Raw genomic sequence first — 18,374 nt, 5'->3', positions numbered from 1 at the left:
AATAATATACTAAAAAGAATAGTGAAGTTTACTTTCAATTAAAAAAAGTGTGCTTCAAAAATATAACATGTCTCTATAAATATGCAAATTAACATAAATGAAAACCAATGTTTATAAATAATAGCATATAAAATATAACCGTTAAAAACACCTATGACGTCAGTATTTCCGCTTGTTGCTTTTTATTACTGTTCTTTATTTACACCTTGTCAGTGATTGGCTGGACTCTGTAGCCTTCAGCGCTGCCTTCATTCTTCATGGCAGATTCAACACAGTGCTGGAACATTCCTTAGAGATTTTGGTCAATATTGACACGATAGCATCACACGGTTGCTGCAGATTTCGCACCTATGATGCGACGCGCCCGTCCCACCACATCCCGAAGATGCCCATCTATTGAGATCTGGTGACTGTGGAGGCCATGCAAGAAGTATGAACTCATTGTCATATTCAAGAAACTGGTTTGAGATCTCCGTTCATATTATCATGCTGGAAGGAGCCAGCATGATAATATGGGGCACTGTGGGCATAAAGGGTGTCCATGGTCAGCAACCATACTCAGGTACACTGGGGCATTTTAAACAATGCTCAGTTGGTACTAAAGGACCCAAAGAGTGCCAAGAAAATATCCCCCATATATACCATCACCAGCCTGAACCGTTAGTACAAGGCTGTACTTTCATGGTGTTGAAGTCAAATTATGATCCTACCAGCCGAATGTCACAACTCATCAGACCAGGCAACATTTTTCTGATCTTCTATTGTCCAAGTTTGGTGAGTCAGTGCACCCGACGTGCTGGCCCATTTGCTCCAAGGTTCGGTGTGTGGTTCATTCTGAGATGCTCTTCTTCATACCTAGTGTGTAATCAGTAGTTATTTGAGTTTCTGCTGCCTTCCTGTCAGCTCCAAGCAGTAGGGCAGGGCAATATGGCCAAAAATATTTATCACGATATATATTTGAAAATAACGATATAACTGACGATATAATTGACGTGAGACAAAATACTTTACAACTCCACAACTTTATTAGTGCAAAAAAACTCCATCAGTGTATTTTCACTTAAACAAGCAGCTGTTTTTATGTCATTAAAGCAATATAAAAATTTAACAGTGCAAATGCAAATTCCTCGCTGACAGTTTAACCAAAAGGCATTTCCAGTGGAAACTGGCTGACATATCCTCAGCATAACCATGTATAATATCCACAACACTTAAAGAGCTTATACACACACAATACGGTAATATTATGTTGAAGCACAGTACGTATCACTGCGCGAGGCGCCTGCCTACAATCCATCAAGCAGTGCAGCTTCGTAGCTTTGCAAAGTCGTACTAAAACATTTTTGAGCGCTGTCTACCACATAAAATCATTTCGAGGTCAGTAAACACAACCAGAATTCATACATAAAGCGCACTGGGTTATTTTTCAGAAAATTGAAGGATTGATTTTAAGTGTGCCTTATTTTCCAAACAACACGGTAATAACGACGGCCCGCTAGCATGCTCTACCAAAAAGTGTGCTTTGGTGTGTATCTGACAGACGACAGCCAAACCAGTTCCACACCACTGAAGTTGCACCATTTTTACAAACCAGTTCTGGTTCATCTGTTTCATTCAACAATCCGCTTTCGCCCTTCTCATTCTCCGTCGCCGCCATGTGTGTATGAAATCAAAGGCACTGCGCATGCGCGTTTTACCCATATTCTATCACGATATTTCATTTTCTTGTCATTGCCTAACATTATACCGGTATTACCGTGGGCGGTATGATATGGCCCAGCCCTACCAAGCAGTCTGGACATTCTCCTCTGACAAAGCATTTTCACCCATCCCGCTGATTACTGGATGGTTCCTCTTTTTCAGCCCATTCTCTGTAAACCCTAGAGATGGTTGTGAGGGAAAATCCCAGTAGATCAGCAGTTTCTGAAATACTCAGACCAGCCTGTCTGGCACCAACACCCATGCCATTTTCAAAACCCTTTCCTTCTGCATTCACATGCTCATTTTGAACTTCAGCAGGTAGTCTGGACCACGTCTACATGCATAAATGCATTGGGTTGTTGCCATATGTGCAGCTGATTCTCGTTAACAAAGTGGCCGCTGAGTATAGTTGGCTGGCCTAACTCAGGTCGACAGAGCACCATTAACTGCCAGAATCAGTTTCCCCTTGCTGACGCCTGCTGAAGTTGTCTTTTTCTTGTCTCTTTACTAGATTAGGCATTCACATCACAAGCACTGATTTAAGGCCTCAAATTCTCCTGTTTAAAGAGATTTAATTCACTGCTGTTTTAAAATTCCCTCTCAGTACACAGCAAGTCCCCAGCTGCTGAGTAAATTAGTTGAAAGTCGATTGGAAAGACTGTAAATAATCTTGATAATCCCAAGTACTTCTCTACGGAGAGTGTTTGGAATGGAAATGTTTCAGAAAGTCGCTCTTATATGCTACGCGGTTTGACGTTTTAATTGTCAATATTCACAATTTTTCCATGCCAAACTTTATTTTGAGGTTAGTTAGAAAAACCACTGTAGCATATTTCAACTATATCTTTCTTTTTTAGGCCTTTTTCCTTATGCAGACTGTGTGTGTGTGTGTGTGTGTGTGTGTGTGTGTGTGTGTGTGCGCGTGTGCGCGCGTGTGTGTGTGTGCACCAGGCTTTGATTGGGTTGTTGTGTGACTAAGCCTAACAAAGTGAAACTACACTAATTCTATTAACTGCTTCTTAGTCATATGTATAAGCTGCTACAAATGTAACCTTTTTATTCTTACAGGTTTTGTAAAGCACTATAATATCTCAATGCAGTGTGAGATGTGATAAGTTGAAGTTCAACCATATTTACGTTTAGCAGCAGCTCACCTATTATTATTTTTTCTTCATCATCGTCATCATCATCTGCTGCTCCTGCCCCTCATCTCTCAAGGCCAGAAGTGGCGCAGACCAGCTGTACAGCTCGGGCTCTCGGAGCTGCCCAAAGAAAACCATTCTGCTCCCTTCTTCCTCCTCCACTTCCTCGCTCTCTCTCCACTCAGAGGTGACACGCAGTCTGCCGTCTGTGTCTGTTTGTGTCTTTCTGTCTTTGGCCACAAATCCATGGCCGACCCATTTCATATCCCCTTACTCTCCCGCTCTAATTATGTGTCCCGAACCCCTGATTTGGCCTCTGCAGTTTGTAGCATAGATGAAAACAAAATGCTGTGTTTCCTCAAGAGAACTTCCTTGAGGGGTTCAGTCTTGTTTACTTCCCTTGTGAGTGGGTGGTGTCTGTTATTATCAGAGTAGTAGCTTGTTTTCATGCTGACTGGTATATGTTGTTGGGGCGTGATGGCTTGTAAACATATAGCCTCAGGAGACCTGGGCTCATTTTGATTTATTGTCAAGACTCTGTCAGGGTTCCTGCATTACAAGCTGTTCTTTAAATGATAGTCAGCAACTGTGTTTTATGCTCGTGTCTGTGCGCTCGGTGCCAACCGAAGTGTTAATACACTGTGTGTGTGTCTGCTCATTTCTGTCTTCAAGCATGAATGTAAAAGTCTGGAAGAAGAGGAACTTGAATACTATGAGAGGCCTCTGGCACATGGGGTAAATGACCGACAGCATTCATAGTCGTCTTGCCTCTGCCGTTTCTGTTTCAGTAGTTACTCAGATTGTGGCTCGAGTATCTGTAATAAGCTGTTTTAAAGAAAAAATGTCAACATATTAAACAAGTCGCTCATTAGCTCCACCAAAAGAAATCATCGCGTCTCAACTGAGCTCCCTTGACAGGAGTGGATGCCGCTGCACCCAACTGACCCAGGACCCATTCACATACCTGGTATACAGGAGAGGGCTGACCGCTTAATCTCCAGGTTTAAAGGCAAAGCTGATAAACCACCAAAGGTGAAAGCTGTACATGAAAATTGCGGTTTCTAAGTGTTTTATTTGCCTGATTTTGTAGCCTACATCCAACAAACCACGCTATTAGTATTCGAGGCTAATTGTCACCCCTTCCCCCTCCCTCCCTGAAGCCTACGAAAAAGCCGTCCCGTTTCTTTTTAGAGCAGTGGTACATGTCCCGAGGCCTGACTGGGGCTCCTGCTTCACCACTCTTCTCTCTTGACTCTGCCAGAAAGGTTCATTTTTATTTTTTATTTCTTGGATGCTGTGGACTGAGACTCAACCTGTGGCATGTCAGGAAACTTAGCACTCATAGAAAGGTTTTTGCTACTAACAGTAATTAAAGGCTCACTTAATTGTTGCCAATTGATGCTTAAGTATCTCATATCTGTTGTTTTTGTGCTAAACACACTCGCTAACTAGAGGAAATTGCTTTCATTGTTTATTTACTGACTGCATAAATGAAAGGCTTGTCAGCCTGAATTTGAGAACAATGACAAGCAGTCTATGGCTTTTACCACAATGAAAAGGAGATTTCATATTTAGCAACAGTATAATCTACATGTTCCTCACCATACGTCCCTTTGGTGATTTCTCTGCAGAAGCCAGCAAAGCCTCTGGACTCTGATGGCCAAATGCCCTTGTATGTGCTTAGTATTCAGGAGAGGGCTGATCAACTTGCTTTACAATTTGAGGGCAAGCCAGTCAAACAACAGGTGACTCGAACTATCAACACAGACGGATGATTACAGGTCTAAATATTTGTACATTTTTAACAAAAGCACTTTTTTGGGTCAACTTTATGTGTCACCTATGTCTGTAACTGACTCTAGAGGAAAGAGAGGCTATTTTTACAGAATAAGTAGTAAATCATAATATCTACTCAGTTAAATACATCCTTCTTTAGATTTACTTTAACTTCTAATAACTCTCCTCTCTCCCTCTTCGGTGGAGCCTAAGAAAAAGCCATCACGTTTTTTTATGGAACAGTGGCACCTGGCCAGCCCCCAGAGTCCCCCTGATTCTCCCCCCACCACCTCTGACACCTTGAGACAGGTAGCCATTTTATGCCTGGAAGGAATGGCGTGTCGTGGCGCTGACACACTAAACTTGCACTTGGCCTGTCAGGAAGATGATGCACCTCACTTTCCAGCACAAGTCGCTTAACGTGATCTCACCTGATGTTTGCTTGAAAGTCTGACTGCTTGTTCAGAAATGCGAGCAAACTCATTTGTTTAGCACGTTTGCTGTGATTAGTGAGCGCGAGTGATCCGTCACTGGATCTGAACAGATATTAAAGTAATCTTAGCAGAACTCTGTTATAATTCCCACGCTTATTTGTACTCAGTAGTTGTTTTGGATCGTAAGAGCAGCTTGGCAGCAAAAATCTCATCTAGCGTAATTCCCATGTTGACGAGCCAACTTTCAATTTAGCAGAGCGGTGCACAGTAATAGTTTTCGTGGCTTAGGTTTGCCACATGCTACGGTCGACCTAGATTCTTCCCTTTTTAAAGCTCTTTGAGGTTTCATAGATTGAAATCTAATCCTGGTGTAGATTAATTCAGAATTAAACCCAAAGATGGTCTCATATGCCAAACACTTGCTGAATTTGGGAATTAGCAACGCAGCTTTGCAGATTTTTGCAGCTTGTTTATATTTACAGTGTGGGGGATGATAGAGTGCAGCATGAGTGACTTTGTGTGTGCAAGTGAATAAAAACTGCATGACTGCTTTACCCGAGTTGTCTAAACACTGCGATAGTTGATCGTTTTCCAAATCCAGTAATGCTCTTGGGTAGTAAACCCAACATGAAACTTTTGAGCTTTTTCTCGGGAGCTGTGTTTGCTGCTTTTGGTGGAGCCTCACACACGTCTAAACACTCGATCAGTCCAGCGTGCAAACACTTCCTTTGTCTTGTGTAAATTCCCTGTTAGACACCGTTGTTTGCCTGCTGTGTTTGAGCACTTGTCGCACACACACCTCTTCCTTCTGTTTTTCACGTTGTTTTTCATCCATCATTTCTAATGTTTGTCCACCTGTCCTCTTATTTTTGTTTCTTTCTCTCATTGCTGTTGATAGCAGTATGTAAGGATGTACACAGGGGGCGTTAGCTCATTGACCGAGCAGCTAGCCAGTCAGCTTCAGTCTCCCAAGCCCACACATGTACCTGAAAAGAGGGATTTGGTAAGCACTCGGGTTGTAGAGTAGAAGGCATGTGGCTACACAGATCACTGCAGCGCTTCCCAGAGAGTGTGGTTTTGCACATTGTGCTGCTTTTACCACATTTTAACTTCCTTCTCTCCCGTAGCTGCAGAGTGTGTTTTCCCAACGAGTTCCTGTAATTTGGACTGCTGCTCGACTGCAAGCATCCCTCTCTCACTAATGAATAACTTTTGAATTGCTGTATTTTGGAATCATTAGCTTGTAAATAATACCAGTATCCTTCAAACATTTGTAGTGACCTGATGTAAGCGTCTGGCTTGAGAATAACTTTCTCCTTGCGCCTCAGTTTGAACGTTTCTCTTCATTTATGAATAAAGATTGATTCAGTACTTTTTTTTTTTCCCCCTCTTGCAGGGCTCGCTCAGGAAAGAATTCCCCGTCAACATCGGAGGCAGCGATGTTTGCTTCTTCTGCCGAAAACGTGTGTACGTGATGGAAAGGCTGAGCGCCGAGGGGAAGTTCTTCCATCGCAGCTGTTTCAAGTGCGACTACTGCGGCACGACTCTGCGACTGTCCTCTTATGCGTTTGACGTGGAGGACGGTAAGCTTTTGAAGTGGTTTCAGCCCCACATGTGCTTACATTCCATTAACTACAAAGTGAAATAGACTGAAATTGTCTTGAGTACAATATAATGACTAAAGTGTAAAGCCGTAAAGATGATTGTATGTCTTCAAACCAACAATCTAGAAATGATTTTGACTGTGTGCATGTTTGCTGCCCTCCTGTGGTGTGATCACACCACGGCCTCGCAGCCTTTTTTTTAAACCAAGGAATGCAGCAGAGCCATTTTCTGATTCAAAAAATGAAGTTACAGCCACACAATCTTTCAAAATTTATTGGTTTTAAATATGTAAAAGACAGCTGTAGGAGATTTTTGCAGCAACCCCCACCTCGGGCTCAGTGCAGTCTTATGATTCCATATTTTTCCACGCTGGGAGGTGTCTATTGTGCTCAAGGACAGGCAACAGATTGTTCAGTGAGACAGAGTAGCTTTTTCACAGTCAGCTGTGGGAACAGAACCTCCTGATTTTTCTGAATGCACTTGAGACAGAAAGGAATTGTTTTTTCCTACAGAATAGATGCAGCCCACAGACTCCATGAGGTGAAATTTGCCAAATGTGTACTGTGTCGTATGTATTTATTTGTGCATTTAATGTATTTGCTTATGTGCTGGGTGTCTCCTACAGGAAAATTTTACTGCAAGCCCCACTACTGTTACCGCCTGTCTGGGTATGCTCAGAGGAAGAGGCCTGCTCCCTCTGCTGCTCCAGTCACAGCCAAGGTCCATATTTTTATTTACTTAAAGAAATCCTGGTGGAAATCAGGATCTGGCCAGAAAATGTGTTCTGAGAGTGCTTTCATATCTCCGATAGCGCGGCTGATGTTAAAATCATTTGTGTCATATGCAGGAGAATCAGACCCCCCAAACAGCTACTACGACTGTGGATGCCCCTGGAAGGGCGATGGCAGCAGCTGCCCCCTCGGCTGACCTCCAACCCTCAGGTACTCGACTTTCCTATCTAGCTGTGGCGGCTGCGCCCTGGCGTCTGGCCGTGGGTGTGGGAGTCCAGCTAGGCACCCTCCGCCGCACTCTCTCCTGGACCTGCCACCAGGTGGCACACAACCCCTTAGATTCTCCCTTTCTGTTTACCTACTGCATCTACCTCTTCTGCTGTTTCACCATCAATGTCCTGCTCAGCCTCCTCTAGCATGACTTTTGTGTCCCTTCTTTTTTCCTTCCTTGCTTCCTTTTTCTCTTTGCCGACTAATGTCAGTGGGATGTATATAGATTTAGATTGTACTAAGTGACCAAACCTTGGTCCTGTAAATACTGTGAGTCTCTCAGTTGCTGAATTATTTCCTGAAGATGCAGCATTCTTTCTGTTTCTGTTGGCAGTCTCTTTATGACTTGTGATTGGCAGATGGATTCAAACAGTGCTCTGGCGGCATAATCTTAGAAGTGAATGGTGCATCTTAAACCTGTTTGTGTTTCTTGGCTTGGAAATTATAGAGAGCTGCTCGGGATTCCTTCTGGTCAGCTCTCCAGGCAGCACCATTAACCCTTTGCATAAACCTCCTCATTGCTATTCTGGTTTTTATTGTGAGATATGGCAGTAAAGTTTAGCTTACTAAGCCCTCAGTCCCCCCCAAAAATGTATCAGTTACCCACTGGTGTGTACATTCAATCTCTATATACTGTTAATGATTTATATAAAGCTGCCTGTTTTTAATGAAGAGCCAAGCTGTATTCTTTGGTGATTGTAACCCCTAGTGGCCTGTGAGTGCTCTTTTTTTATAGCTCGACCTCCTCCTGTGTGACGTGTTTGTTTTACTGCCTGCTCTGTGATGTGTTTCTTTCTCTGTAAGTTGTTTTGCACCTATTAGTATTCCTCTTCCTAAAACTCACTATAATATGTGACAAAGTGCCTGTATCAGTGCTTTTGTGAGCTTTACCTTTCCCCTTCCGATTAGAGCATCTTAAAACTGAGAGCTTTACTAGTGCTTGCATTGGTGCTTGGGACTGGATTTTTGTTTTCACCCCCCCCTCCTCTGCCTTCCTGCATTCCTCAGCCTTTCACCCCCGACAGATTCCTGCCAGAACCACTTGTATTTGCTCAACGTAGTGCGTCTCATCTGCAGTAATTGCTTTGCACACTGTAGCTGAATAAAATCATGGATTAGACTAGAGAGAGCTGAAACTGGGAAGCTTTGCAGAAAATTAATATTTGAAACTTTAATAAGTGTTAATAAGTGTAGGCCTGCCGCCATGTGGCAAGTGTAGTCTTATAACTTCAAATGCAGGACTTTATTAAATACTGTAGTCATACTGCAGCCATGCATATTATAGTATATTCTACATTAAAATTAGACAACAAACAACTGCTAATATATTGGTGTAAAGTACTGTTGAACAATATTTGGCAGGTCTGTGCTGCACAGACAGCTCCACAAATACTCTGCATGTCTGTGTGTTTCTCTGCTCTAGTTCAACTCTACAGCAAGTGGTAAGGACGTCCCATGCTGCTGCAAAGTTCAGCAACTGTAGAGTTCTTGGACCGCTAAATTAGCGTTAGCATAATAATAAGAGGTAGACCACTAAACCAAAATAAAACACAAAAAACCAAAAACAGACCCCCAACTGCTGCCAGACGTCCAACCCTGGACTATATCAGATGAAGTAATTACAGAACATTTTATGTGTTTAGTGATGTAGGTTATTAAAGTATAAATATGTATCAGTTTAAATTTAAATCTTCCTCTTCCTTGCTGTTTTACTTACTTTTCACTTGTTTTTGAGGAAACATCATCTATCGTCACATTCATATGAGTCATATATACAAAATAAACATATGATTCAGTGTCAAATCTCACACATTTAATGAGGTCATGGGACTTTAAGGCATTTGCCTTAAAGCAGTGCTAGTGCTCTTTTTTTCCCCCTCAATTAGAATTTATCTCTAAGTGACAAGATGACAGCTGTCAGTACATAACTCTATTTTAACCCATTTCACTGTCATGAACCTTTGCCAGAGGAAATATTGTCAAAACATACAGTTTTAAGGTTTGCTTCTCAGGATGGGAATAAGGCAAGGCACCAACCTTGTACATTCAAGTATAGAATAATGGCTCTATTTTAAAGTGTGAAACTTATTTGTGTTTGTTGATCTTATTTGCTGTAGGAATATTATCTAATGCAATAAATTCAGTAATAGATCTTAAATCGCTGTCTCCTTGTCAGTTTGTCCTTAATGTACAAGATTACTTTGGTTAAAGCTCTGGCTGCAGATGTGGATGAAAATGCACCGTTTTACTAGTTGGATGTGTGATGGATTTGATGCTGCCGCTGACGTAGCTTCACACATACACTGTCAGAGTTTGCATCGGTTTTCACATCAGCGTTCACAAATACATTTGGATTTAGTTTGGTCCAGCTTGCACCTGCCTGATCATCAGTTGCATGTGTGTGCTCTCTTTCCTCTGCTTTCTTACCTCGATCCTGTACCCCACAGTGCTGGAAGTGAACGGCCTGCAGGAACCGAGCCTAGCTAAACGCCTAAAGGGAACTCCAGAACGCATTGAGCTGGAGAACTACCGTCTGTCCCTGCAGAGGGAGGAGGAGCTGGAGGAGGTGCCTGAGGAGACGCTGGCGGAGCACAATCTCAGCAGTGTCCTGGACAAGGCCACAGGTGCTGACCTGGGTTCTAGGTAAGATTATAACAGCAATTCAGTTTTTATGATATTCAGTTTTACCTTTTCTGCTGTTTAGTGTTCAGTGAGTTGTTTAAAATATCTCTAATAAGACTTTAAAAAGTTTCAAATAATGAGATCAACTTTGTCAACTCTTTGGACATCCTTAAGCAAGCAGCTCTGGCTATGCACGCAGAAGCTCCACCCACTCTTTAAACCTTTTGTTCGTGACAGTTAGCCAATCATGATAAAGTTGGATAGAAAGGAAGGGGGAGGAAGCTAAAAACACCTTTGTTGGGATTAACTGTGGGGGTTCACCAAAGAGTAGTTTGTCTATTTTGAATCACAGAAAACTTCTTTGCTAGAGTCCAAAATCCCTCAGGCTGCTGTGAACGTCTCCACACTTGTACTAACGGTGCCTGTTGTCCTCAAATACTTGCTTCCTTTCATGTGCCATAACACTTTGCTGAGGCCTTTTCTCTACTTTCTGCAGTAGCTCAGAGTCAGACATGGAAGAGGAGGACGAGCAGGAGGATCAAGAAGAGGTGGAGGTGGAGGAGCAGCCTCCCAGCCCGTCAGACCTCGGCGGCGTTCCGTGGAAGGAGGCGGTAGAGCTCCACGCCAAGCTGAGGGGCGATCACTGTGAGGAGGGAGAGGGTGAAGCTTTGGCAGACACAGGCAGCAGAGATGGGGAAGTAGATGAAGAGGACGAGGAGGAGGAGGAGGAGGAGGAGGATGAAGATGAGGCCGAAGAAGATGAGGAGTCGAGTGAAGGTAAATTAGTTTTGCATTGATTTTCCTGCGATAGTGGAAATGAACAGTTTCTTTATGCTAACGTGTTTACACCCTATCCAGACTTTAGTGGCCTTGCTAGGACACCTCAGGTCTCCGTGTTGTTTACGGTTTCATGTGTGTCGTCACTGTCTGAAACACTGAGTCATCCTCTTGTGCTCGTCTCTTTCCTGCTTGTCTGCCATGTCCACGTACAAAGCACGTGTATGTATCTGTCTCTCTGTTATTTTATTTTTTTATTTATTTTGGGGGGCTTTGTCTCCCCCTGCTGACAGAGGGGGATTACTGGCCCTGGGATAGAGAACTCCAGTCAGGCCTTTGGCTGGAGAAGTACCTTACAGACGAAGAGGATGTTGGTACATTTAAAGGTAGCGACGGAAGTGCCTGCGGATGTGTTTGCAGTAACTTTTAATAATTCTGCCTTGTTTGGGTTTCATTTTCAATAATTTCTACAAGAAGTGTGCCTTTTGCTTTTTTATGGTTTGGTTTGTGTTTTTATGTGAGTTTTGTGTTCATCAGTGTTCCTCTTTCACTGTCAGTCCCATCCCATCTAACCTTCTGTTTCAAACCTCTGGAGTTCTTTATGGCTTTAAAATACTAATCTGATGAATCAGATATGATTATTTCCCCCCAGGCGCTGCAGTTATGTTTTAGAGCTGTATGACGGAAATGTTATATTTAACAAATGTGTTATTATTTTGTTTTCCAAGCTTTGTACCCTTGAAGCTTACTTTTATGGTTTGACGTTTTGCAGTGTATTGCATGCAGCCTCCCTTCATTTCTCTTTGATGATTTTTCCCATTGCCACTGTATAACTGTCTCTCTGCCTTTTCTCTTCCATTTTGCCCTGTTTTTCCCCTGTTCCTCTTACTTTCTTCCACAACTACCCTCATCTCTCTTTATCTTCCTCTCCTAACTCACACAACTTTACACTACGCAAAAACACAAAATCACAACACTTACATTTAGCGAGGAATCTCCACATCCAACAAGTCCTGCAGCCTGTGGATCCCAGCGCCATTCCAGGTTTGAGAGCACATCTGGAGTCTGAGGGAGACAAGGATGATGGCCAGCTGGCCTCAGCCTCCCAACTCTCCCAGCCCTCTGAGCTCACGCAGCCCTCCTCTGCAGGTAACCCACCCGGGGGCCTCTACGCCTGGGAAGGCCGTGGGCCTCGCCATGTTCAGGATCAGGGTGTCTCATTTTGCAAGTGTGGCTGCTGCTGTCCTGTTTGTCTGTCTGCCACAGGAGGACCCCCACTAACCCACCTGTTGTTTTGAATTATCTCTGATTTGTACATTTTTGTAACATTGCTTTATTTCTCGGAATGTCTAATTTTGTGTTCAGCCTTTTGTCATTCAGAGTCACTGTTGTTCCTCTGGGGTGAATATAACGTTCTCCAAACGCATCCCAGTGCGCCATTTAACCCTCTCGTCAGTTCCTTTGATTTTATTCTCTTTTGTTCTTTTGTGTTCTGCCATGTTGTTTCTCATGTGTCTAATTGCTTTACTGTTATTTCCCCGCCATCTATCCCTCGTCGTTCTGTATCTTCTGGTTTGAATGTAGCCCCTGCCCACACGTCCGCCCGGCACGAGGCAGTGAGAGTCTGGTTGGAGTCCCTGTCTGGAGGTAGCACAGACTCGAAAGGGATCCTGACATCCCGTCTTAGACTCCTATTCTGTCTATCAGCTGGGCTGGCCTCTTTTCATGGAGCATGCATAAACACATGCAGAGACCAGTAAACTCACAAGCATGCCTGCTGTAAGGCTGTCGCTCTCAAGAGGTTTTTCTCTCCTGGGATCAGATCAGCACTCGTGTTTCACCTTTTGTAACCAAACCTTACATTCTACCCTTCTAATTTCCAAAATATGTATTTTCTTTTGCACTTGCTCTGTATGTTATGCTGTAAAGTAATATATTCTGGGGAGTGAGTTATCAAGCTTTGAAACCACAAGGCACCACAGCTTTGGGAGCTCACTCTTAATGGCACTTGTACTTGCATTAAGTTCACAGAATGTGGGTGTTGAAGTACATTATCAGCTGATTAAGAGCTTGAATGAATTGAATGGGAGTCCTACACCTCTGTTTGAAGTCCTCGTATAAGCCTTGAGTTCAGGGTTAAAGGCCCAGTAAAGACCTCCAGCAGAGATCAGACCCATTACGAAGTTCTTTTAGTAGTTTAAGTGCCCGTGCACTCAGAAGAACAGTCACCTGTTAGTTAAAGTTGATATATAAACTGCATGGATAAACTTGTCCCCCCCACCCCCTCCCAGTTTTGCTCGCTAACCACAGTTTAACCAGTAACATTCTGGTTGTGCTTCTGCTTGGATCAAATATTTTCAGCTTACTAATTTAAAGTTGCTGCATGTATGTTTTTTTTAACCTAGCTGCTCCTTTGTTCATATTGAAAGACTTGGACTGTTTGATTTGTATGCAAAAGATTTTCTTTCTTTTTTTGCCCAAACTCTTTCCTGATGCTGTCTGAAGAAAAATGGGCTTTGATTTTTAAAGTCTACTCACCTTTTTTCAACCTTTAATTTTTGTACTCAGCTTTTCAAAATTGGCCTTGATAGCTTTCCACCTTATTGTCAGGATTTCTGAGAAAAGATTCATTCAAGCTTACATTTGAGCAGGAAAAAGTTCTCACAGTTATTGTCTAAAGACACGATAATAATATTCCAATGACTCATTTATTTCCCTTTTTTTTTTTTTTTTTTTTTTTTTTTTTCATGTCAGAGCCCTGCGAAGATGAAGTACTCGAAGCAGAAGCAGACAGTCCAGATATGGAGCCTGGCACAGAGATGGATCAGGGTAAACAGTCAAAACATTACAAATAGTAATGAATCCATCAAGTGTTTAACATGCGGAAAATAGCATTTTTGTTTACAAAGAACGCTCTTCATCAAAATGAAATGACTCAGATAATTAAAGTTCCAAAGCTGTGTAATAATGAAATATTTGATGATGTGATGTTTAAATTCCAGATGACATCCCTTCGGATGCGGAAGCTGAGGCTCGTTTGCACCAGTCGGAGCACGATGAAGCACTTCCAGAGGAAGACAAGGAATCGGAAAGCTTGGCAACACCCTCCAGTATTGGTACACGTCACAAAACGTTTCTCTAAATTGATCGCACAGATATGTTTTCCACAAATAAAAGGGAATGAGCTTTTTCTTCTCCCTTTTGTGAATTCAGAACCATCCAGCATCAACCTGCTGCAGAAGGACGATATCGTTCTTTCTCTGCTTAAACCATCCCCAGAACCTGAAACACAGGTAAGATGATCCTTCTGAAGTTCAAAGCAATTCGTGGCTTTTACCTGAATCCTAAACTCCTCTGTTGTTTGTTTTGTTTTGTAGATAAGTCCAGTAAAATCTCCTGGTGTCCACTTTTTTCCTGATCCTTTCATACCTGAGGAAACAAAGCCAGGAAAGATGACTCCATCTCCAACTTCCAGGAGCCCGCTGTGCCCTTCACCTGCTCCTGTCCAGGAGTCATCACCTGTTCCCTCGCCTACTTTTGCTGCTGCTGCTACACCAGTTAAAACCCCAACTTCTGCTTCTTCTCCTCCTCCTTCACCCACCAAACCACCTGCTGCCTCTCCACTACAGCCACCCAGTGAGTCACCTCTCCAGTCACCAGTGAGCTCACCAATCTGCTCCCAGCCTACACCCCTGCCCGAAACTCAAGGACCTAAATCTCCCGTCTTTCCTCACCGCTCCATTTGCCCTCTCACAGGAAACCCCCTCTCCCCGATCTGTGCCCAGCCGTTGCCCTGCCATGAACCCTCATCACCCCTCACCTCTGATTCTCCCGTCAGAACTCAGCCCGTCCCTGCAGTCACTTCAACGCCCGCTAAAACCAACAAGGCCACGCCAGAGCCTGCAAATTCCTCGACAGAGGAAACGCCGTCTAAAAAGACGGATATTATTGAGGAATTCTGGTTGAAGAGTGCTGAGATAAGAAAGAGCCTCGGTCTGTCTCCTTTGGACCGCAGTAGTAAAATCTTGGAAAGGAGTGTTGTTAAGACTCCAACTCAGGACTCCAACCTCGCTAAGACACAAACGCCAGACGTGTCCGGGGAACAGAAGCCTGCCTTCACCGGCCGGGCTGTCATTCGCAGACTCAATATCACTCTTGAGGGTCAGGTCATTACTCCTATCGCTCCTGTTGAGCCCAAGAGCGATGGCTCTGATAAAAGGGACATCAGCAGCAGCTCAGGCTTGGGCTTGAATGGAAGTGTGGCCACAAGCCAGACGGTAAACAGTGACAGCTATAACACGTCCGACTCGGCTATGCTGACACCACCTTCCAGTCCGCCACCACCCGTGCCTGCTAATCAGTCTCCAGCCGTGCTCAGGCAGCAGAGACACCAGGTGTCCTGGACCAACGGAACAGAAAAACTTCCATCTGAGCATGCCAAAGAGCCAGCAAAAGCCACTACCCCTGTTCCTGCACCCAGGACCCAGTTGAGCCCCGTGTCTGTGCCCAAACCAGCACCCAGGAAAGTCTCCTCCCCTCAGGCAGCTCCAGAAACAACCCCGGTGGTCGTGATGAGGGAGAAGAAGAGGGAGAAGCCACGGCCGGAGGAGATGAGGAAGTCATTTGTGGAGACGGTGGAGGAGATTCCTTTTGCTGACGATGTGGAGGAGAGCTACGACGACCGGACGCCAGACACAAGCATGAACAGGTATTACACTCCGCCCACGAGCAAGCCGAGCAGGGAAAAACCTCCCCTTCATTTGGCACTTGCAATGGAAAATGGTAAACCCAATATCCCAGTCAACCCAGTCTCCAAAACCCAGAGGGCAACTCAATTCTCTCCAGAAGCCAGGGAGATTGCTGAGGAGAGAATAAGGGCCAGAGAAAAATCTGTCAAGAGCCCGGCTCTAAAAGAAGCCATGGCCAAGCAGTTGAGCAAAATGAAGGAGTCCGATGGGGAAAAGGGCGCCTCACCTAAAGTGGCCTGGAATGTAACACCGGACACTGTTGGAAAAAGTAAAAAGTCAGCTGGATCTCCAAAGACATCAGCTGTGAAAGCTTTAGAGTCAAAGAAGTCCGAGGCCCTATCGGAGCGTTTCTTTAGCAGTAACAAGAGTCTGGACAGCTCGGTGGCTTCGTCAGACGCCTCCTCTACAAGTAAAAGTAAGAAACGAAGCTCCCTCTTCTCACCGCGGAAGAACAAGAAGGAGAAAAAAGCCAAGAACGACAGCAGCAGGCTCTCGGGCGCAGATGAGACGCCTCCAAAACACAAGTCTCTGTGGAAGGCGGTCTTCTCAGGGTACAAGAAGGACAAGAAGAAGAAGGATGATAAGTCGTGCCCGAGTACACCGTCGTCCAGCTCCACTACTCAGGACTCTGGGAAGAGAAGGTCATCACCTCTTGGAAGATCTTCAGGTAAGACAAGTCTTCCAAAGCTCGTTTCATGTTATGAAATTATTGATTGCTGATTGTTGTCTTTGCTTGTCGTTTGAAGTAGACTTGAAAACGCGGAGAAACCTGAGTTTCTCAGAAGATTCCGACCTGTCCTGTGACGATGTTCTGGAGAGATCCTCCCAGAAGTCCAAAGCAGATGTGAGCAAATACAAATGTCACATGGTTGTCATTAGGGATTCATGCATGCACAGGCTTGCAACGCCAACCGGAGTTGACTGGGGTCCTTACAACTGCCTTTTTGGAGCTTTTTTAAATGAATATGGAATAATTTGGACTGCAGACCCACCTCACCTTTTACTCATGCAGCTTCATCTGATTAGATGTAAAGCACAACTTAAAATCAAACCGCTGTGAATGAAACTCGTGCAGTCTGGCTTTGCAAGGCTATACATATCATCACGACATCCACTGTACCAGTTTGTGTTTTGCTTCCTCTCGAAAGTGTTTTTCTTTATATAATCTCTTCCACTCCTAGAGGCATGTGGACATCTTTGACCTAGTATCAGGCATGCAGAAGGAGGCAATAAAGGAAGAGAAACTGGAAAAGGAGAGGAGGAGGGAGTTGAAGGAAAAAAGGGGGGTGAAAGAGAGGCATAAAAAAAGGGGACAGGAGAAGGAGGTTAAGCGAGAAATGGAGAAAGACGACGAGGAGGTATTGTGCAGCAGGGGTTATGTAATTTTGAATTTCAAAAAGTGCGATCTTTCTGAATAATGCCATTTAGCATCACCAATCTTTTAGTTTAAGTTCATATAACGTGCCAGTGGCTTTGCAAGCAAACCTCAGATAAATCTTTTATATCATTTCATCTCTTTTTAAAGAGTTATTGGAATAAAAAATGTATATATTTGTTTTTGACCTTAGGAGGTCTCAGAACAAATTATGATAAAAATATTTTCATGGTCTGGGAAAGTGAATTCTTTAAAAGATCGTATTCATTCAATATACTGGACGCATAAATCGCTTTGGAACTATGCACACATTTGGAACAAAACCTTAAATTTTAGAACACGAGCTCTTTTATTGGAATCCGTTTGCATTCATTGCATTTATGGCTGAAATTCAGCATTATATTTGCCACTGCTGCTGAGTCTGTGTGTGTTTCTGGTGGTGTTAAATAGATAGACTCGTGCTCAGGGCCAGAGGCATGAAACTCAGATGTACTCCTATTCTGTTTTGTTTGTGTATATTTTGGAAACGTGTACATAAATCGGCCACAACACTAAAGCCTGTGGACACACGCGTCGATTTTCCCCCTTAGGGCATGGGCACAGAACCTCCGGGCATGTCCTGTTGTGCCGCCCGCCGTCATATTGGCAGTGAATCCTTTTGGTTCTGTGGATCTGCTCTGAAATGGCTTCAGTGCTCTGATTGGTTTGCAGCAATGTTTAGTTCAGAGGTCTCAAACTCCAGTCCTCGAGGGCCGGTGTCCTGAAGCTTTTCCATGTGTCCCTGTTGCAGCACATCTGAATAAAATTAGTAGGTCATTAGCAAGAGTATAGAACTTGACTGCAACCCCTAACCCTGCTCAAGTAAATTTAAGTAAATGTAAGTTTTTGGAAAAATGTACTTCTAAAAGAGCATGCAGTCAAGTTCTATAGTCTTTCTAATGACCTACGAATTGTATTCAGGTGTGTTGCAACAAGGACACATGGAAAAGCTTCAGGACACCGGCCCTGGAGGACTGGAGTTTGAGACCCCTGGTTTAGTTGGTCATTATGGGTAAAAGGAGCATCTACATGAGGGGTGAGGAACTCCAGGCCTCGAGGGCCGGTGTCCTGCAGGTTTTAGATGTATCCTTGATCCAACAAAGCTGATTTAAATGGCTAAATGATCTCCTCAACATGTCTTGATGTTCTCCAGA

The 18,374-nt window shown here is 43.8% G+C and overlaps 1 protein-coding gene across 8 annotated transcripts in view; it reads left to right on the top strand.

The window, feature by feature from the left end:
• mical3a (microtubule associated monooxygenase, calponin and LIM domain containing 3a) overlaps positions 1-18,374 on the top strand; it is an 80,405-nt gene that overhangs the window by 48,389 nt on the left and 13,642 nt on the right. For 2 of the 8 annotated variants that reach the window (XM_039615411.1, XM_039615412.1), the window contains 12 exons: positions 6,450-6,636; positions 7,284-7,378; positions 7,506-7,599; positions 10,107-10,302; positions 10,778-11,058; positions 12,046-12,207; positions 12,643-12,705; positions 13,813-13,887; positions 14,061-14,174; positions 14,272-14,351; positions 14,436-16,473; positions 16,553-16,650. In XM_039615411.1, coding sequence (XP_039471345.1) covers positions 6,450-6,636; positions 7,284-7,378; positions 7,506-7,599; positions 10,107-10,302; positions 10,778-11,058; positions 12,046-12,207; positions 12,643-12,705; positions 13,813-13,887; positions 14,061-14,174; positions 14,272-14,351; positions 14,436-16,473; positions 16,553-16,650 — 3,483 coding nt within the window. Of the gene's footprint in view, positions 1-2,919; positions 3,031-6,449; positions 6,637-7,283; positions 7,379-7,505; positions 7,600-10,106; positions 10,303-10,777; positions 11,059-12,045; positions 12,208-12,642; positions 12,706-13,812; positions 13,888-14,060; positions 14,175-14,271; positions 14,352-14,435; positions 16,474-16,552; positions 16,651-18,374 lie in introns of all 8 variants that reach the window. The other 6 variants (XM_039615409.1, XM_039615413.1, XM_039615410.1 and 3 more) reach the window with 6 other exon arrangements.

The sequence above is a fragment of the Oreochromis aureus genome, linkage group 7 (genome assembly GCF_013358895.1).
Source record: "Oreochromis aureus strain Israel breed Guangdong linkage group 7, ZZ_aureus, whole genome shotgun sequence".
NCBI lineage: Eukaryota > Metazoa > Chordata > Actinopteri > Cichliformes > Cichlidae > Oreochromis > Oreochromis aureus.
The sequence above is the reverse complement of the archived record's forward strand: the minus strand, read 5'-3'. Positions and strand labels throughout refer to the sequence as shown.